Raw genomic sequence first — 21,592 nt, forward strand, 5'->3', positions numbered from 1 at the left:
AAAAAAATCAAAATATGGCCGAAACCGGTTTGGCTCAGTGGATAGAGCATCAGCCTGCGGACTGAAGGGTCCCGGGTTTGATTCCGGTCAAGGGCATGCACCTTGGTTGTGGGCACATCCCCAGTAGGGGGTGTGCAAGAGGCAGCTGATTAATGATTCTCTCTCATTGATGTTTCTAACTCTCTACCCCTCTCTCTTCCTCTCTGTAAAAAAAAAATCAATAAAATATATATTTAAAAAAATCAAAATATGTTCATTAAAGGGCAACTTTAAATAAATTATATCACCTCCGAAGCTCCCCCCCACTAAAGCCCTGTCTCTCTCCACCAAGCAAACAGGAAACAAGATAGCGTTTTCTCTACCCTGTCAGAGTCCAGAGCAGGGGTAGGGAATGTCTGGCCGGAGGGCCATGTAAGGCCTGTGAAGTCATTTGGTCAAATGTTGGACCAAATATAGCAGGCTAGTTTTTAAGTTGATAATGTATGATAATGCTCGATCCCACGGACACTCATGTCTTCTCTTCCCCTGCTGCCGGTGAAGGGAAGACATGAGTGTCCGTGGGATCGAGCATTCATGCTTGTACCATACCAGTCAGTTTAGCTGTGCTTAAAGGGCTAGAGGTGAGCTTTAAAAAATACCTGGCTCATGTTCAGAGAGCTAATATCCGAAGTTATGTAGACACTCCGGGATCTCAAAGTTGCTCTTCTAAAAAGAGGTGCAGGATTGCACACACTTTCACAAACGTCACGGTCTACCTGTGACTGAGGAGGAGCGGTTCCTCATCTCCCCCTCCCCCTCCCATTGTGTGAATTTCTGCTTTGGCTTCTAGCATCTTCTGCCCGACTCTGTGACCGCCGGAGACCTCTGATACCCAACTGTTTTTTCATCCTAATTTGTTGTCTTTGAGCTGAAAAGCAACACAAATGTATTTTGCATTTCACGGATTTAAAAATTGTATTTAGTTATTTTAATACATTGTAGAGTCTAGGAAAGATGTTACTTCTTTAAGCCATAGACCAGAAGCTGAGTGGTGTAGTGAGGAGAAAGTCGGAACAAAAGTTGGGGCTTCATTACTGGCCTTTTCTTAAAGTTATTTAACCAGTTGGCTAAAGGGGTCCTTGATAGCACATGGTGTGGTGGAATGTGTAAATGTAATATTATATTGTAAAATTCTTTAAACGAGATGCAAATGTGGTGCCTCTTGGAATACAAGGTCCTGCTTCGAATATGAGGTGGGGAAGAGAGCTGAGTGGAGTAAAAGTGTCAAACTCCAGGGAAGCCCTCGGCATGTACTTACAGTTAAGAAAGGCAGGGGAGGCCAAAACCGGTTTGGCTCAGTGGATAGAGCATCTGCCTGCAGACTGAAGAGTCCCAGGTTCAATTCCAGTCAAGGGCATGTACCTTGGTTGCAGGCACATCAGGAGGCAGCTGATCAATGTTTCTCTCTCATTGATGTTTCTAACTCTCTATCCCTCTTTCTTCCTCTCTATAAAAAAAAAATCAATAAAATATATTAAAAAAAAAAAAAAAAAAAGAAGAAGAAGAAGAAAGAAAGGCAGGGGAGGCAAGGTCTCATCCAGGCTCCCCTGCTGGCAGGTGGCCTCCCTCACCGAGGCAGTAGTGCACAGGGGCCTCCCTCACCGAGGCAGTAGTGCACAGGGCCCTCCCTCACCGAGGCAGTAGTGCACAGGGCCCTCCCTCACCGAGGCAGTAGTGCAACGCTGTGAACCCTGTGAACCGATGGGGAGAGGAGGCAGGGCGTTGAACTGCATCTTAGATTCCATTTGGAGGGGCCTTCGGGCCATCAGCAGGAGGGCGTCTGGTCCAGGCCAGCGACATGGGCTTGAGAAATGATTCAGTCAAACCACAGAAACCAGCTCTGGCTGGTTTAAGCAGAAAAGGAATTTATTGAAAAGCGGTTGGGCAGCTTACAGAATCTCTAGGAAGACTAAAGAACCAGGCTCAGAAAACAAACAAGCCAAAGTGGGCTTAGCAGCTGGAACCGCAGCCGGAAAGGGCCATGGAAGTAGACCGCAGAAGACACGGCCCCTCCGCCGGTCACCCGCTGCACGGCCGCGGTGGTCACTCCAGAGCAGTGATCCTCCACCTTCCTGTGTGTGGCATCTGCTCCCGGTCCTTTGGCAATCCAGAGGGTGACAGTGGGAAATCTATGAATGCAGTGAGGAAGCTTAGCTCCTGGACAGCCATAAAAAGATAGGGAGCATTACCCTCTGGGTGGTAAATGAACCTAGAGGGTGGGAATTGAGGAAGAATGGGGAAACCGGAATGAGAGAGAGATAAAGAGAGGAAAAGGAAGAGAGAAAGATAAAGAGAGGAAGAGGAAGAGAGAGAAGGAAGAAGGAGGGGGAATGAGAAGATGCAGTCCTAGAGGGAGGGGAAAGACGCCCTGAGGTTTCCTAGAACTGAAGGAGACTGGCCAGTAGAGAGATTAAGTGAGCTCAGTACTTGAGTTCACAGTTTAGAGTCTTTGGTGACCTCAGCAAGAGCCGCCTTAGTCAAACGAGGGTACAGGATGCCAGAGAGAAACGGGATGGCAGGCGGTGTCGTGCGCGTTGGGGCCGATTCCTGTTCCGCCGTGCAGTGGCAGAATGGGCTTTGTCGAGTTGTTTAAACGCTCAAAGTGTCTGTTTCCTTGCGTGTGGAAATGGCATAAAGGATAACTAAGTGCTGGGTGCAGCATCTGGTATACCGTAAGCGCTCCATAAGTGTACTTGCTGACATGGTTACTTTTGCCAGCAGTTTGGCTGTGGAGGGAAGGAGAGGGCTTGAAGAGGTAGGGAGTGCGAGGAGAGGGTGCTCTCAGATGAGAGGGCTGAGCTTCCTGGAGTGGAGGAGGACAGAGCAGGGAAGAAGAGGGAGCACATTTTGGAGGGGGCAAGAAGGGGGCTGTGTGGCCCTGGAATCAGTCCGGGAACCACCCAGAAAAGGCTCGGGTGTGTGTGTGTGTGTGTGTGTGTGTGTGTGTGTGTGTGTATGTTAGTCTCTGAGAGAAGGAGCACCTATCCATGGGTGGTATGAATTTGGAGGCCGTCAGCCACCAAAGAGGCACACTGGCATGGAAGACTTTTGTTCCAGCCTTAGGAAGACATGGGCATCCACATGCCCTGGTGGCTTAAAACCCCAGCTGCCCTGTTGTTGGCAAGAGCGCCTCCAACAGACCACAGTTGGTATTGCTCCAAGGGCTTCTTCTTTTGCTTTGACCTTGAAGCCCCAGGCTTTTGATAGTAGAAGAAATTAGGAGAATGGTGCTCCACCCAATGTCTTCCCCCCTACCTCCGTGGGGACTTAATGGCGGAAAATACCGGCTTCTCCCTCCACTGGGACGAGTTTCTCTGCAGATTGTTAATGTACCAGGAAGAATGGCAGTTCTAGCTTGAGTAGACATGCCTGCGTAGTTCATATTTTCCCCCTCAAACTTCTGGGGAGAAGAACTTTTGTAAATGAGGAAAAGTAAAAGCAGGAAACGGCTTGTTGGGCTGAGATTATGATGCGGAGTTTTCCCCGGAGGCCCTCAGGCCGAGTACGCACCGTGAGATCACAGACGTGCCTCCGGTGGAGTCTGTACCGTGGGTGGGAACCTGCGGAGGCTCTGCCCGCCCGCAGTGGGCACGCTCAGGAGCGGCAGCCCCAGGCTGGGGCTGCTTCTGTCTGCGCGGGGATCCATTCCAGGTTTATTGCACAACCGAAAAGTACCGAATTCCTTCTAGGTCTCTGGCAGTACCCGCAGCTTCCTAGAAATACCTGCTTCCTGGTCCAAGGAGATGTTCCAGGGCAGGGATCCCCGCCGTAAGGGGGTCTGGCTCTGGGGCCAGAATGGGCACTCAGAGGCTCCTAACTCGGAGAACAGCCCAGTAAGAAGTTCATTCGCATAACAGGTCTTTCCTTGAAAACCTTAGTCTAGACCAGCGGTGGGGAACCTTTTATTTATTTTATTTTATTTTATTTTTTTGCCAAGGGCCATTTGGATAATTATAACATTATTCGAGGGCCATACAGAATTATCAACTTAAAAGTTAACCTGCTGTATTTGGCCAAACATTGAATGGACTCACTCCTACTGTCTTGGCAGGGCCAGACCAACCGATTTCTCGGGCCTGATATGGTTCACTGGCCTGGCGTTCCCCACCCCTGGTCTGGACAATAGCCTTAGTTTTGCGTGATCTACTGACTTCACTGCCTTCCTGAGTGTTTGTGAAATGGGTGTCAGCCCTTTCCTCTGGTTCACACCACCATTTTACCCTCATCCTGTGGCTCAAGCCCTTGTCATAACCTTAAAAAAAATGTGTTGAAGCACTTGCTGCTCTCTCCAGGTATTGAAAGAGTCTGCATTTGAAAGGCAGTAGCTGTAGGTGCTGGAGGAAAGCCTGTCCATTCAAGAATATGGAACACCAGAGCCTTCCACCCTCCCTGTAGGTGGTCACTTCACCTTCCTCTTAGAAGTTCTGTTTGACCTGTCGGAGCAGCTTCTGCAGCCCCTCCTCTGAAACAGGGCAGCGCTGCCTTGAGGGGGAGGGTCCAGCACAGAGCCATGGTGCAGACTTTCATGGCAGGTTGCAGCGAGCGCCTGACTTTTCCACTGGCCACCTTCTGGCCCAGGGAAGCCATTTGTTTAGCTGCCTTGCTGCCTCAGAGCCTCCCTTATAGCTACTCTCTCCTTTTTTCACCTCACTGCTCACACTCACCTCCTTGCTGTTTGCTCTGCACCCTACTACTCAGAGCCAACAACAGGCTAGCTTTCCGGTGTGTTTTCTGTGCTCAGATGGTGCTTTCCCAACCCTCCACATCCTCCGCCCCCGCCCCCCTGTCCCCCCCCTGCTGTTAGCTGTGCCAAAAGTGGCCTCCATTCAGTTTCCATTCATGCTAGATGTTCACTGAGGCCCATCAATACCATGCCTGATCCCCCCCCCCCCCACACACACACACACACACATACCTTTTTTTTTTAAGTTAAGTTTCTCCTTTTCTCTTTGAATGCTCTTGCTCTTTCAGTTTTGCTGGTCTGGCTTGGCCAAGCTTTGTCCAGCTTCCTGGATTATAACCTTGAAGGGGGAGAGTCTTCCGTAAGCTGGCCCCAGACCCCTGGGCATCCATGCCTTACTAAATTGCCGAGAGCTGCTGGGCCCTTTCTTTGCTCATTCAGAAGAGGTAGAGCATTGCATTTGAAAGGATGAGTTTCAGTCACATAACATTTGTGCATGGCCAGAACAGTTGGTTATAGAGTTAGTCCGTTCTCAGATCTCAGTTACTGAATCTGAATTTTTCTAAAGGGTGTGTGTTCTGATATCAGCACAAAATGGATTTTCCTGGGAATAAGGAGTCTGGGCATCCCAACACTTTCCCAAGGATCTCAGAGTCACCTGGTCCAGCTCTTTCAATTTGCCAAAGAGAACTGTGTCATATGGGAGCTCATAATCTAGCTGGGACCTAAACCAAGGGCTTCTCATTTCCAGTGACATTCCTTCCTCTTTTCCTAGCCACATTTTTGAACTGTGTTTGTTTTATATGCAGAGAAAAAAGGTGGCTTTTTTTTTTTTTTATATATATATAAGAAGAGAGAAGGAGATTGAAGAAAAAAATGTTAGGTGATTTAAGGCAAAGATATTCTTTCCAAATAACATGTGGGCTGCCCTAGCTGGTTTGGCTCAGTGGATAGAACTTTGGCTTGCAGGCTCAAGGGTCCTGGGTTCAATTCTGGTCAAGGGCACATGCCTGGGTTGCGGGCTTGATCCCCAGTGTGGGCTGTGCAGGAGACAGCCAATCAATGATTCTCTTTCATCATTGATGTTTCTATCTTTCTCTCCCTTTCCCTTCCTCTCTGAAATTAATAAAAAAAATATATTAAAAGTAAATAAATATTTATAATAGATGTGGGCTTCCTTGCACATAATGTCCTGCTGCCGAGGGAAGGCTCAGCTCTTTGCCAAAAGTGGGTGTATTTAGAATAATGGCTAAGAGCCCAGGTCTGTATTCATTTGTTCTATTCAGAGCGAATAGTACTACCCCATTTGGGACTTCTAAATCCAGAGCTAGCTCTGACTCCAGGCTCAATGGGCCTCTCCACCTGTTCTCACTGCTTTTCTTGTTAGATGAGAATCATCCTCTTCGTAACACGATCCAGTATTTACTGCTTTTAATTGTGTGCCAGTCACGAAGCAAAGGCATTTTTATCTCATTTTACACTGAGGACGATCGCAAGGTATAGCTAAGGTTGTCATCTCCGTTTGACAGATAAAGGGATAGAGTAATTAAGCCACTGACCCACTCGCGACGGGAAAGTGATGGGCTTGGACCTGGAACCCACATTTGTCTGGACTCTGAAGCCCAAGAGAGACTGCCTGGGTTTCTGTAGATCACATGACCTTGGGTAGACCTGAATGCTGTACCAGGCTCATGGCTGTGACCTGAACATGTCTACTTTGGAATTTTGGCTGTGTGATCTTGGGTAAATTAATTTAACCCTACAAACGTTCCCCATTGCGCATGAAATCTGATGAAACATCCACTTTCGGGACACTGGGCAGGATGGAGACTGTCATTAATTATTACTTCTACAGTAGCGTGACTTTTCTAAGATGATTGTTGATATGTGAAGTTGCCTGTTTTCTTTTTCTTCTGGAAGGCTGAGCCCTGGCCAGCTTGGTCGGGAGTGGGGTGGTCGTGGTGTGTCTGCTGTTGGCACCTCTTTACATCGGTGGCCTCCTGTGACTCTTCAAAAGCATTTCCGGAGGCTCCTGGGTGTGTCTGTCCTGGCCTCTTGGGGTTTGAGGGGGACCCAGTAAATAGTACTTCTTCTCTCTGGAAGCTCAACACGAGGGAGAGGTTAGCAATGAGTTAGGCGGATGGAGACTTGAGGTGTCACATTCAGTGTTAATGTGGCAGATGCTATAGATGGGATAAAGAAGATACAAATAGAAGATAACAGGGGAGTCTTAGGAGAGAGGATGGATGGAATAAGGGAAGCGTAGATGGAGGCAGAAAATTGGAGGGAGGAAGAACAGATTGCAGCCGGGATTCTTACTGTGAGGTGAGGATTTTGGAAGTGTTTCTCTGGTCTCTTAATGTTGTTTGCATCTTCAAGGAAAACGGGAGAAGGACATGCGGAAAGGTCACAAAGCTTCCGTTGGCTGACAGGTGGGAAACTCAGATGTCCACCCCTGGACCAGCCTCAGAGTGATGCTGAGTGGAGGGCTGCTTGGTGGGAAGAGAGAATAGAAAGATTGTCTTTTGGAAAGCTTGCTTGAGCCTTTGAAAACAGTTGTACAGGTTGCACTTAGGAGCTTCTTCAGTTAAATATTTTGGGGTTACATGATTTTTAAAATGTACATACATTGTGTCCTCCCTCGTTTTAAAAATAAAAGGTAGCATATTATACATACTGTTCTTCTACTTGATTTTTTTCACTTGCCTCTATGCTCTGAAGATCACTGTGATAGTTGTTAAAAATGGCCCCATTTCCTTTCATAGTTGTGTTGTACTATATTGAGTGTCAGGGTTTATTCAACCTTTTGATGGATGTTTGGTGTTTTTTTTCCAGTTGTGTGTTGTTTAATGTTTAAGAATTAGCTTTCTTCAGAGTGTTTGCAAATTTCTCTGTGGTGTGGTGTAAATATTGCCACCGTGGTTGATTTCAAGCTACTAACATCATGTCACTGGGTGTGAAGTTGAGAAGTTATGTACAATAGCACACCATTATACAGTTCTTCTGCCATTCAGATACAATGCATGTAAATACCTCCAAGAATCCTATATAATAAAGGCTAATATGCATATTGACAGAGCAGCAGAACAACCGGTTGCTATGATGTGCACTGACCACCAGAGGGCAGATGCTCAACACAGGAGCTGCCCTCTGGTGGTCAGTGCACTCTCACAGGGGGAGCGCTGCTCAGCTACAAGCCAAAGTTATGGCTGGTGAGCGCAGCAGCGGTGGCAGGAGCCTCTCCCACCTCCACAGCGGCGCTAAGGATGTCATACAGCTGGCTTAGACATCCCCTGAGGGCTCCCAGACTAGGAGAGGGTGCAGGCTAGGCTGAGGGACCCCATGAGTGCGTGAATTTTGTGCACTGGGCCTCTAGTATAGATAATAAAGTATAATAATAAAACTAATTAATAAAATGTACACATATGAACATACATTCATACACACATATATGTATCCATATATACACATATATTTTGCCTTTTATATATTATATACATTTTGTATTTTATGTACTGAAGTATGCTTATAGATTATTATAATGTATGCTTTTTATGTGTTTTCTTTATATGCTTTTTGGTATATTAATTTGTGACTTTTGATTCTGAAGGAAAATTAAGTCATGATAATGTTTAATAACTATTGAAAATGTGAGTTGCCATGGAGGATTTTTATGTGGTGGTTTTCCTTAAAAATACAGATCTGGTGATAGTTGCAGCCTTCAGGAACACCCTGGCTATATGCCCCATCCTTTCCTTGTTATAAGTAATCTAATAATTTTAAGGGCCAAAGCTTCCTCCCTCTGCAGCCCCCAACCCAAACCCACTTTTGAATGTAATTTCTTGAATTTGGGTTTATGAAAATAGTCACGTTATCTGAATTCATCCAGAAATGAAGCCTTATTGAAAAATGAAATCTATTCCTATTTTTATCTGAATACTTACAGAACTTGTACATTAGATATAAAGTTATAGTAGCCATAATCTAAGAGTATCTTAGATTTTTGCAGCTGTAGAAATATATTAATTTTAGCATTTAAAATCTAGTTCAGACTCATCTACAAGAGACATAAATTGTATCTCATAAGAGCCAATGACCTAAGGATATCTTCTTATCTTAGCATTCAAATTTCCTACAACAAAATTAATCTCCATATTCTTTTTTTTTTTTTTTTTTTTTTTTAGCTTCTCAGACAAACTAATTAGTGGAAAGGGCTTACATTTCCAGCCATCCGTTCTAGATTTTGGAATTCAGTAAGTATCTTTTCTTTATAATTTTTAAGAACTTAATTTGCATTATTTTCTCTTAGGATACTTTATATGTGTATGATGCTAAGTACTTTAAAAATATGTTTGGAATATCAAGGGAGATCAATCCTGGGAATTGTTAAAGGGAATATTTATGTGTATGCAAAGGAGAATATAAGAATTGTTCAGTCCTTTCTTTAGTTTTCAACAAATGTACTTAAAATAATTTGTAGTGATAGGAATTTAGTGAGAAGTCAATATTAAGTTCTTGCTTTTCTAAAATAAATCAGGCTATTTTATAATGAAAAACTCCAATTGTTGATGGCTTCTGAATTTATTTAATTAGATTCATTTGCTGACTTGTTTTCCTTACTCTCTGTGCTTCAGGTTTCAAATGTGCACTATACAGACATTCGTTATTACGATTAAGACTTTGGAGCCGAGTAAGTGGGGAGGACAGCACAGAAGCTGTCATTACTGACAGGGCCTCGTGTTAAGAACCTTGAGGTGAAGGGAATGTGACAAGTGTCAGTTGAGGGACTAATCTGTGAACTCCATGAAATTAAGGAAGAGAAGGGCGGAGCCTGTAGGAGAGGAGTGAACTTAAGGACTCCTGTTGGCTGTGACAAAGTTTGAAACTTAAAAGTGTCCGGCTCCCTGGATGCAGAATATTGCTGCATTGAGCCGATAGAATTTCAGATTTCTCGCATTTCCAGGGTGGAAGTAAAAGAGTGTTTCAGATGGAAAAGCTCTGCTTGCTTTAGCAACCTGGAACCTCACTTCAGTTTTATGTGAACGAAATAACTGCGGTGTTAAAAGAGCATCTGGGGTGAGTTAGTGAGGGTCTCCTGGCGTGTCCTCCTCTATGCATCTGGGTGTCTTTCTGTTACCTTCTGATCCAAGAGAAGGGAGCTGCAGTGAGGGAGAATGGATTTTCAATGTAAAATGCCCCGTGGAGCTTTTAAAGGAGATTCCGTAAAAGGAAGAAGAGATAAAAGTATGGAGGGAGATTGCTAACTTTATAAGACTCTAGGTGCCTGCTTTTTCGTTTATGAATTTTTTACTCTCAGGTCAAGAAACTTTATTAGGAGCTAAATCTATAATAAAACCTCACTGATTTCAGATTCTGAGAGAGCACAGTGCTTTTATGGAAAGTCTTTACTGTAAAAAGTTTTAATGGAGGACCTACTTTAAAGAGTGTCTAGTACAGTTTGGTAGATAGAATAAGATGGATAGTAAATAAGTGCAGTGAGAGTAGGTAAACTGCCCCAGGTATAGGAGGCTGACTGTGTATAATATATTTACTCTTCAGTAACATAAAAGGCTTGTAATCAGTGCACATGGATGGATGTACATATTAGCCATGCTTGTTAATTAGCTGTATATATCAATTGCTGGTACTGATGGCTGAAAGCATATTTTAAAAAATGCTTAAATTCTTTGATTGAAAAAGGTTGCTAATTTTTAGACTTGAGTCACCTTTGGATGATTTACTTACATTTATGTAGTAGTTTTATAATTCTCAAAGCACAGTCATGTCTCTTGTCATTTGAGTCTTCTAATCAATCCTGGAAGGATAGGTATTATCGTATGTATCCAGGTGTGTGTGTGTGTGTGTGTGTGTGTGTGTGTGTGTGTTACTTTCCAATATCTCTATTTGACCATGCATTAAAATGTGTTCATACATTTGTTGCAGAGGAGCACTTCGGTGTTTTCCCACTGAGTGACAGAATAAATCTGATTCCTAAGCTATTTTACTTATAAGTGAGATTTATCTAGGATATGATAATGAGAATAAATAGGTTTTATGGAAGTTTTTAAAACCTCAGTAAGAACAAACAAGTTTAAATTAGAACCTTTAAAAATTAGTCATTTTACCTAACTTCTGATAAATGGCATAATTTATAGGCATTAGAGTAAAGCTTTAGCCACAGTTCTCCTGATTTCTTCCCTGCCCTAGTTCAGCTTTGGCTGTTGTTTATTTTGACATTGACCTTGGGCAAGCCCCATCCCTTTTCATAGCATTGATTTCCCTCTAGAGTGTATGTTTTTCAGTTGTCCCCTGCCTACTTCTTAGGGTTTAAGGGTTAATATCCTGTTGGTCCTGAGGTTTAAAGTGCTAATCATTCATAAGAGATTTTAATCGTTCTTTTGCAGTATTAAATTAACAGGGCATCTCCCTGTTGTCACCAGCAAAGGAAACTCTTACCCTCATCACACTTTTAAAAATAGAATTTAAGAAATAGAGTAAAAATAGCACAGTGCTCGCTAGGTCTCAGCAGCGTGCTCGGCCAGGCCTGGGGAAGGCTGGTGGCCCAGGAGCATTGCAGTTTTGCAGCCGTGTTTTCTAATCTCGTCCTCTGGGAGACATTTGTGTCCTTTGAGACAAAAAATCTTGTGTTCCAATTGTGTGACTGGGATATGAGCCTTTGCGGATCAGCAGGAATAACTTTGCTGATTGATTCTTACTGTTTACCTAAACCATAAACCATGGAAGTCCTTGTTTATTTAATTCAATTGAGAGAAAAGGCAAATGTGAACCCAGTACTTTTGAGGTAAGGCTTTCTGAGGTGACGCTTTATGCTTATGGTAGTATAAACAATTTCAGTTGTATTATTAACGACATTGAAAATTCAAGGTTTTAATCACACTGATGTGTATTTTACTTGTAACTGGCTGTAAAGGACTGATTTTATTTATTGTTAATCCTCACCTGGGGATATTTTTTTCCAATGATTTTTGGAGAGGGTGGACGTGGGGGGGATAGAGAGAGAGAGAAACATCGATGTGAGACAGACACATGTATTGGTTGCCTCTCACATGCTGAGCTGGGGATTGAGCCTGCAACCCAGGTACGTCTCCTTGACCGGGAGTTGAACCTGAAACCCTTCAGTCCTTGGGCCGACACTCTAACCACCAAGGCACATTGGCCAGGGCAGGACTTACTTTAAAAAATACACATTGGATGTATGAAATCTTCAATTAAGATCTGTGATTAAAAGTAGGAGGAAAAGCTAGAAGAAAAATCCCAAGAATTTGATGGTGATACTATAATATTTTGGGGATCCCATTGTGTATAAGCAAAATGACCTATGCTTCATTTTTCAAAAAGCACAAGCATATTGGAGATGAGGTTTTTTTTTTGCTGGTTTCAGAATATAGTTTTATTTGTGGGCCTTACTAATGAAAACTGTATATCTGGGTCTTGTCACTGAGGGTATAAAAACGGAGAAATGATTTCAGTGAAATTTTGGCAGGCTCTCTCCCACTGCAGCTAATTTAACTAGAGCACATTTGGCGTTGGCAGTGGAACCAGAGGTGAATGCTTAGAGGGAACATTGCAGGTAGTTCCAGGTAGGTGGGCCAGACAGTTCCTTGGTCAGAGCCAGCTTTGAAGGTGGGAAAGCCAAAAGAAAGGTCTTCAGCAGCGAGGGTATTTGCCATAGAGCAGAGATCCTTAGTCCGCGGCTCATAGGAAGTTTTGAAGTTGCGTATAAACGTCCCCTGTGTTCATGCTGGTGGAGGGAGGAGCCAGACTTTTATCAGGCTGTTCTGAACGACTCATGATACTTTAACTGGGTAAAAGCCACTGCTGGAAGGCATTGCAGGCTTTTCATTTTTTTCTTAGAAGAATAGTCTGTGGCAACAATTAAGTTTTTAATAAGACTTAACTATGTCTCTTTGCCCGTTGAAACTCATCCTACTGAAAAGCCTCTTTAAATTTATGACTCAGGAAACAAACCCTAAAAAATTTGGGTTTTTCTATGAGCACAGTTTCTTATCTCAACATATGTCCATTTGATTTAGAGTTCCAGCCAGACACGTCGTGCCTGGTTCCCACCCGTGTGCTTTTCTGCAAGCATGTTAAAGCCTGGATGGGTTGAATACTTATCACCCAAAAATCAGTGGGGTGCTACAATGGGTTGGCATAAGTCTTGTAAAAAAAAGTTTTGTGGGTTTTTTTTTTTTTTTTTGGGGTTTTTTTTGGGGGGGGTGGGGGTGTTGTTTGTGCTTTTTTTCCCCATTGTGGTTGAACCGTTTCATTAACAACAGGGTTTGATAATTGTTGCTTTTAACTTTGTAATGAACATCAACAGCTTTTTTGGTCTCAAGTATATATACACGGATGGATGGATAGCTACAAGCACACAATGTATTGTTCATGTGTGATTTCCCCACTCTGTTCCCCTCCTAGGTTCCTGGGACACCCTGCAGCCAAGATCCTCTATGCTTACAACCCGAGCAGAGATAGCGAGGTCGTGGTGAACTCAGTGTTTACCGCGGCAGGACATTTCCATGTGCCTCCTGTTCATTGCAGGGTGAGTGCTGATGGGCTCTTGGAAACTATGCCGTGGCCGGCTGCCAGCTTTTCTTGCTTTCTTTGGCCTCGGGTTTTTACCTTCTCCCCCTTTTCTGCTACCCAAGCTCTTTCCTTCTGTGTGTTTGCTTTAGCACTTATTTTTTTTAGTTGTTCATATTCATGATTTTGGTGGTTCTCGATAGCTCCATGGGGAAAAAGTGTGACCCGTCTAAACTAGGTAGTAATGGATGTATATTTAAGAAGACTTTTTCATCATTAAAGATACTTAATATTATCTGTGTTGAAATGACTACCCATGTTGAAGCATTTAGTAACTAACACAAGTTAATAGTTGTGATCTCTTTACCTGGTGAACGCACTAAGGTAGGTAGGGCTCCTTGGAAATGCAGGAGTAAGAGGGAGTACATAGCTCCTTAATATGCTAATGTGCACCCTTACACAGAGATCAAGACCCTGGTTTTTCAGTAGTTTTAATTTTGGTGGTTTTTAACTTGTAATGAAGATTACCAGTGGCTTTTACTTATTTATTTTGCCTACTTATGTCCACTGATGAACTTAAAAAAAAATATTTTTATTGATTCCAGAGAGGAAGGGAGAGGGAGAGAGAGATAGAAACATTAATGATGAAAGAGGATCATGGATCGGTTGCCTCCTGCATGCTTCCTACTGGGGATTGAGCCCACAACCCAGGCATGTGCCCTTGACCGGAATCGAACCTGGGACCCATCAGTTCTCAGGCCAACACTCTATCCACTGAGCCAGACCAGCTAGGGTCACCTGATGCACTTTTTAAAACTTACTGTAACTGCCCTGGCTGGTGTTGCTCAGTTGGTTAAGCATTGTCCAATGCACTGAAAGGTCCACAGTTCAATTCCTGTCCAGGGCACTTGCCCTACTTGCCCAATAGGGGATATAGAGGAGGTGGGTCTCTTTCTTTCCCTCTCTCTCTTTCTCTCTCTCTCTCCCCCTCCCCCCTCCCCATCTCCCCATCTCCCCATCTCCTTGTCTCTCTTCTCCTCTCAAAAAAAAAAATAAATAAAAAATGCTGTGACTAAGGAAATGGCATAAGAGAGAGTAAGAGAGAAATATCACCAATCGGCTATCTCCTGCCTTTCTGCTCCCCCTCTCCCACCTATCTCCACCCCCCCCCCCCCAATTGATGATCGGAAATTGAACTGGTAATCTCTTGGTTCCTGGGTCGACCCTCAACTGCTGAGCCATACCAGTCGGGCTCCCTGACTTTTATTTAGTATCAAATGTGCTTGTTAAGTAAAGCTAGAGCTGTGTTAGATAAAGGCATTGAACATATGGGTGTGGAGGAGGAGGGAAAAGGAAAGATGTGAGGCGTATGAGTCCAATCCCAAGTGAAAGGACTGGGCAACTATCTTGTCATGAGTCCACTGGGTTCTTTGAAATGTTCTCTTAGGTTGTGGTTATTGATCTGTGTGAGGGGATTCTCGGGGATCCCTGCTACTTATAAATCAAGGGTGCAGAAGAGGCTAACCTCCGTTCACAGAAACCTCCCAGAAGAAAGTCTGTGCGAGATAATTTTTCAGGGAGGGCCATTCTACATGGCTAATTAGGTGCCTCTTTCTCAGGTCATTCCAGCAATGGGGAGAACCTCCTTCAGAATTATTTTCTTACCTACTGAAGAAGGGAACATTGAGAGTTCTTTATTTATTAATACCTCCTCCCACGGAGTCCTTTCCTATCACGTAAGTAACTTTTTCCTTCTGTTGCGTGGCTTGGTTGTTGACTTAAAGGGTTTGGATAGTTTAAAAAAGACGTTTGGGCGTGCTGCCGCCTGGCTTATAGCAGTAATGGGGTAAAGCTGTTAGCAATGCTCAACTCTCAGCTTTCCCACCTCCTGCCTCGCGTGGCGCACAGGGGCTGCGCAGAGCTGTCCCTCTCACTGTGCATCTCTGAAGGGCCCTGGGACAAAATCGTGAAATCTGCCACACAGTTTTCTAGTTCAGAAAATAGCAGGCTTTGCAAGCCCACAGCCTGCGCCCCACAGACAGTGCAGAGGGAGGCACCTGTACGGGGAATTTCTAGCCCCTTGGCCTCCTCCCCTCCTGGGCTCAGCAACATTTCTCATCAGGGAACGTGGATTGTGCACGTGGGGGCCAGGTGCTGTTATTTCTAGGTATTCCCTGTGCATCTGATAGGCTGGGAAGGGAGAGCGGGGTATCTTTTTGTTGTTGTTCCCCAAAGTAGTTAAGTTTCTTGATTTTAAGCTATACCTGTGACATCGTTAAAAGAGGACATCACGAGAAGTGATTTAAGTGCCAAGATCTAGCTAACCATTTTTTTTTTGTGTGTGTGTGTGTGGTTAATTCTTACTGGTTTCCTTGAAGCACGTATTACCCATATCAGAAAAGTTGACTAGTTGTGAAAAGATCTATAATAATAAAAGGGTAGCATGCTAATTAGACGGATGTCTTCTGGACATCATTCTGGAGTCCTTCCTGATGAAGCTGGGGCTGGAGGGAAGCCAGCCTGGGTCCTGGGTCCTGGGTCCTGGGTGCTGGAGGGAAGTGCATGCCGGCAGCCAGGGGAAAGAAGGCCTATTCTTGCACGGATTTTCGTGTATTGAGCTTCTAGTTTGTTCTAATGAGTAATATTCTGCTGAAATACAGCAACTTTTGTTACTTTTTTTTTTTTTTTTTTTTTGGTTGTGGAAAATAAATATAATAATTGGGTAAATAGAATCTTGAAGGCCAAGGTGCTGAATACAGATTTCCTTTAAAAATGTATTTTAGCATGATGGCAAATGTTTTTCAAACTAATAGAGGGATATCCCCCCCCCCCCCCCCCCTCTGTCTCCTGCAGGTATCTGGAATTGGTACTCGCAGAATCTCTACAGAAGGGTCTGCACAGCAGCTCACAAATGCGTATTTTCTGCTCCCGCAGGTCCAGAGCATTCAGCTTTCACAAACACAGGTGATTTTAACAGTCGGTTTATTTTGAATGCTAGCCAACGCTAAACTTTGAAGCCCTCTAAATTTGTGTATCTTTTACAGAGTCCATACAGCCTTTTTACCCAGAATGATGATTTTACTTTTTTTTTCTACTTTTGAAAAAAATCCTGATATGTGTAGAAACCATGTATGTATATAACAAGAAGTATTTCATTGTAATGGCTGTATAGTCCATGGTGCCAACATTTCATAGTTTGCTTGTTGGTAATCAGAAACGTTTCCAGTTTTTCATTATTGTTACCATTAGGCCATGTACATATTTTATGTTTCTTAGTTCCCTTTACGTGACCTGTTTCCGTGGGGTATATTTCATAAAGAGGGATTCTGTAGTTAAAGACTATGAACCTTTTTATAGAGCTTGTTAAATCTTGCCAGGTTGCTTTTTAGGAAGACAGAACCTCCATAGAGACCTTACTCCAGGAGTGTCTTCCCATCTTCCCACCCCCTGCTTCCAGTCCTGTCCATGTGTGGCTTCGTGCACAGAAATGTTTTTGATGTTTTAGACCACATGTGTCAAACACAAGGCCCGTGGGCCAAATCCAGCCCGCCAGGCCTTGCAATGTGGCCCGCACCGCGCTGTCATCACTGCACTCCGCTGTCAGTTTATGACATTGTCAGTTTATGACTGTTCAGTAAACCATTCGGCCCGCGATTTAGGCTGGATTTTAGATTTTGGCCCCTTCTCTGATTGAGTTCGACACCCCTATTTTAGACGGTATAGAATGGTACCTTCACATTCTTTTAATACGCATTTCATTACCAGCATGTAGGTTCGGCCATTTCCTCCCCTTTGATTTATCCGTATTTCCACGGTTATCAGGGAGCTCCCTAATCATATCATCTCTGAATAACTTTTGAAATTGAGAAAACTCTTGAGTCAACGTGTTAGGAACCTTACCTGTATAGCATTCTCTTCTAGTTTCAGGTGTACAACATGGTGATTCAGTGTTTCTATACCTACAGTGTGATCCTCATATGTCTAGTATCCATCTGTCACCCTTCAACGTTTGTATGCTTAAGGTGGCTATAAGCTCTTTTTTTCAAAACTTGAGAGAAATGTGCGTTGTCAGAATGACCACATATGACATCAGATATTTTGCTGCTGCAAACCCAACCCAATCCCGACATGAGGAATGAAATAGAAAATAGTCAGAGGACCGCTGCGTCCCTTTGCACAGTGTTTGCTACAGATGACTCCCCACGAGGGGTGCACTTTCCTCCACTGTCACTCAGACGGGAGAAGCTGCGCTCGGTGCTGGTGAGGCACCAGCATGGTCAGCGGCTGGAGCTGCAGAACAGTCCTAGACCTCTCATTGCCCGAACATGGCTTCCCTGTTTTACACACCATCTCACCTCCATAAGCTCTGACCCCACTTGACTCTAAGCATCCTTCTCATTCCATCTTTCAAGGCCTCGTTCCAAACACCACCTCCTCTGAAACCGCTCCGGGTTCCCCGCAAGTCTGTGCTGTGGTCCCATGCACGTAGATCCAACCCCTGCCTGAGAGTTACTGTCTCCTGCTGTCCCCTCCCCTGCTCTTCCTCGAGGCTCTGTGGGACATGGCGTTTTCCTTTTCATTTCTATCATCTCAGAGGCAGCAACGCAGGGTTCAGTACATTGAGGCCCCCGGGTTTTTAATAGATAGATGAGTCCATGGCATTTGAGGTGCCATCCCCAAATAATACTTCTGCCCCTCGCAGCATCTAAGATTTGCGTCACTTCACCTTTTCTCCACATCAATCAGTTTGACCTTCAACAGATTTACTGCCAGGGCAGGTGGTATCATTCTTATTTTAGAAATTGTCCAACATACTTAGAGTTTAAGTTACTTGGCAGAGGTTGAGAGCAGAGCCAGCCTGGGCGGTCCCAGCTCAGTATGCTTTCCGTTCTTGCCCATATGTAGTTAAGTGTCATCATGGTGTTTGTTTCTTTTGACTTAGTAATTCCTATTGTGGGAAAGATAAGTGCAAAGTAAATGTGAGTTTGGGGGGGCAGCATTTTATAATGGAAAACACTAGTTAGAAACAGCCTAAAAGCTCAACAATGAAAACCAGGATGTGATAAATTTGTGTATCAACATAACAGACTATTAAGTACTTCTTCCCAGTTATTATGATGTCAACATAGAAATCTCTGACCAGGGATTAATACAGGGTACAAGCTAGACTGATTATACTCTATGACAGTAACTATGAAATACATGGTGGGGTATAATATGTAATTACAGTTGCATTAGGCTCATGAGAGATTCTATTTTTTCACGTTTTCTTCAGTGCCGTTTGGAATCCAAGCTGTTGGGATTTGGGGAATGTTTCAGTGATTTGTTGGCCAACACAGAATACTTGAGGTTGGCCCTGTCTCAGAATCTCCGTGTAGGGTCACTACAGGCATATCCTTGTCTCGAAGAGGTCAAAGAACTTATGCTATTGCTATTAGAATCATTCTAAAATAACATTTATTGTTAAAAATTGAATTAGGACAGTGGGTGGTTAGTGCCTGGGGCAGGGGGCAGGGGTGGGTTGGAGAGGGTCAATGGGGGATGAAGGGGACATATGTAATACTTTCAACAATAAATATTTTTTAAAAAGGAATTATAAGGCAACATGGGAAACCCAGTTGTAAAAAAGTGTTTGTGTGTGTGTGTGTGTGTGTGTGTGTGTGTGTATGTATGTGTGTATGCATGTTCCAACAAGGTATCACATTGAACTGTCTAAAAAGTGTTATGATTATAAAAAATTATAATGTAGTTATAAGAAAATAGGGGAAATTAGAGAAATGAAAGACCCCCAAGACCACAGTCACACTCGGCAAAGGTAACCAGGATGAGTATTTATTTGGTGACATCCTTGCAGTCCCTTTTTCTGAGTGTGTGTGTGTGTGTGTGTGTGTGTGTGTGTTTGTGTGTGTGATGGGGGTCCCCTCTCCCACCATGGGGTCATGTCACTGACCTGTGTGAAGGGGAGGTTATTTCTGGGCGTTCCGTGTGATATCTAATACACGTTTCAGACCAGGAGTTCCTAACCTTTTAAGACTGGCACAGCTTCTGCTTTGGGCATGGTGACGTCAGGGCCTGTGCCTGCCTGCCTGCCCGGGACAGGTGCTGGGCAAGGACGATCTTGGGCCTGCAGCCTGGACGCTGCCCGGGCTGGGTTGCTTCCCTGCCCTCTGCTTCGGGAGGTGCCGGCCTCTGGCAGTGAAACCCGGCCGTTGGGAAGGGAAGCTGTAAAATCAGCACAGGGAGGAGAACAAGGAACGCTTTTTTCCATCACAGTTGGATAGGGGAGGAATGGAAAGACTTGGATTTCTCCTGAACAAATAAGTTGCGAGAGTCTGGTGTGTGATTGGGAGATGGGACATTGAGAAGAGGGAATGGTGGAAGGCCTCTGTGGCTGCCCTGTTTTCCTCACCATCTCACATAATTCGCAAAATGAAACAAAATAGAATTTCCGGGTGGAATAGCTGAGAATTCCTACAAGTGCGTGTCATCATAATGTATTTACTAGTAATGCCATCCCTTTGCATGGTGAAAGCTGTTTGATTTTTCTTATACATAAAGATGATAGACTGACTCTGGAAAGTTCTGACTATATGTTAGTAGATATATGCCATTACCTAATTTCCTCCTCCTACCTACCTCTGAATATAGTTTTTAAAAGCAAGGAAATTGACTGAGCTAAAAAAAAAAAAAAAAAAATCTTCGGAGTAACAAGCGAGAATGATTCAATGGAATGGGAGCTTGGGAAGAGGCGAGGAGGAGGGCTGGTGCGGAGAGGAAGGAGGGAAGTGTGGAAAGCCGAGGGAGAAATACCAGGAGGCGTGGGTGTGGGTGTTTCCCCTCATGCGTTTCACAGGCCAGTTGGGTCCCCTGGTTCCCAGAACACAGTTTCCTGGGGCCTCTTTACACTCAGTGTGTGCCTCATTCTTTGCCTCCCGGGAGAATGGACTTCCTCCTTCCTGAACGCTCCAAGCATCCCTGTCTTAGCAAGAGGAACACTGGGAAGCTTGGTCTCTGTGTATGTGTTTCCTGTGCTATGATCACAAGCTCCTTAAGAGCAAGAATCATGTTCTCATCAATATTTGCTCTTGTGCTGAAACCGGTTTGGCTCATTGGATAGAGCATCAGCCTGTGGACTGAAAGGTCCCAGGTTCTATTCCAGTTAAGGGCATGTACCTACTGGGGATGTGCCCGCAATCAAGGTACAGCTGATTGATGATTCTCTCTCATAGATGTTTCTAACTCTCTATCCCTCTCTCTTCCTCTCTGTAAAAAAAAATAAATAAATAAATAAAAATTTGCTCTCGTATTGCCTAGTGCAGCGCTTGGTCCTATTGCCATGCAGTAAACAAATGCTTGAAAATGAAATAAATGTCTTTATTTATTTATTTTATAATTTTTAATTCTCACCCGAGGATTTTTTTCCCCCCCATTGACTTTTAGATAGAGTAGCAAGGAAGGAGGAAGGGAGGAAGAGAGAGGGAGAGAAGAAACAGAGATGTGAGAGAGACGCATCCATTGGTTGCCTCCTGGATGTGTGCCTTGACCATGTGTGCTTTGACCAGGAATCAAAACAGCGACCCTTCAGTTCTCAGGCTGATGCTCTAACCACTGAGAAAACCAGCCAGAGCTGAATAAAATGTCTTTAAAAGAAAGAAATTATTGTCTTAGCTATTTATGAAATTATAGGACATGATTGTTTTCTGATGTCTTTCAAACATTCATTATATTAGAATATTCTAGAAAATGTTGTTGGATGACTTGAAGATGCCCAGTAATTAGTACCTCTCTTTCTGGCCAGGTGCTGAAGTAGTAGACCTATAAGAATGCACCTTTTTATTACTGATCAGCTGCGTTCTTCTGCATGAGCTGAAGTAAGAAAGAGCCAGAGTTGCTAATGCCCTATCTCCTAGGTACACCCTGGGGTGGCCCATGCAAGGGAAGCTTGCATCAAGGACAGACACCTTATCCAGCCTGTAAGGTGAAGGAGAAAGGAGTCAGCTCCTCCACTAGCTTCCCCCTCACCACCCCTGCCTATAGCACAGGATCATTTTCTGTTGCCCACCAATAGGCAACTCCCTCTGCCTTGAAGGGAGAAGAGGACTGGAGTATTTAGGGGAAGAGAATTCTATATATATATATATATTTGTCAAAAGCAAAGGAAAATTATATATATATATATATATATATATATATATATATATATATTTAAATATAAAATAAAAAAGGGGAATGAAAATATATATATATATTTTTTTTTCATTCCTCTTTAGAGTTTTTTGTGAGTTGTCCCAAAGCAAGAAAGAGAAAGTCAATAACCTTTGAGTC

The 21,592-nt window shown here is 43.8% G+C and overlaps 1 protein-coding gene across 2 annotated transcripts in view; it reads left to right on the top strand.

The window, feature by feature from the left end:
- Positions 1–21,592, top strand: part of TMEM131L (transmembrane 131 like) — a 137,010-nt gene that overhangs the window by 61,823 nt on the left and 53,595 nt on the right. For both annotated transcript variants that reach the window (XM_084884416.1, XM_084884417.1), the window contains exons 4-7: positions 8,905–8,973; positions 13,163–13,286; positions 14,887–15,003; positions 16,121–16,231. In XM_084884416.1, coding sequence (XP_084740542.1) covers positions 8,905–8,973; positions 13,163–13,286; positions 14,887–15,003; positions 16,121–16,231 — 421 coding nt within the window. The remainder of the gene's footprint in view (positions 1–8,904; positions 8,974–13,162; positions 13,287–14,886; positions 15,004–16,120; positions 16,232–21,592) is intronic.

This window comes from Pipistrellus hanaki (assembly GCF_964339955.1).
Source record: "Pipistrellus hanaki genome assembly, chromosome: 5".
In the NCBI taxonomy this organism is placed as follows: domain Eukaryota; kingdom Metazoa; phylum Chordata; class Mammalia; order Chiroptera; family Vespertilionidae; genus Pipistrellus; species Pipistrellus hanaki.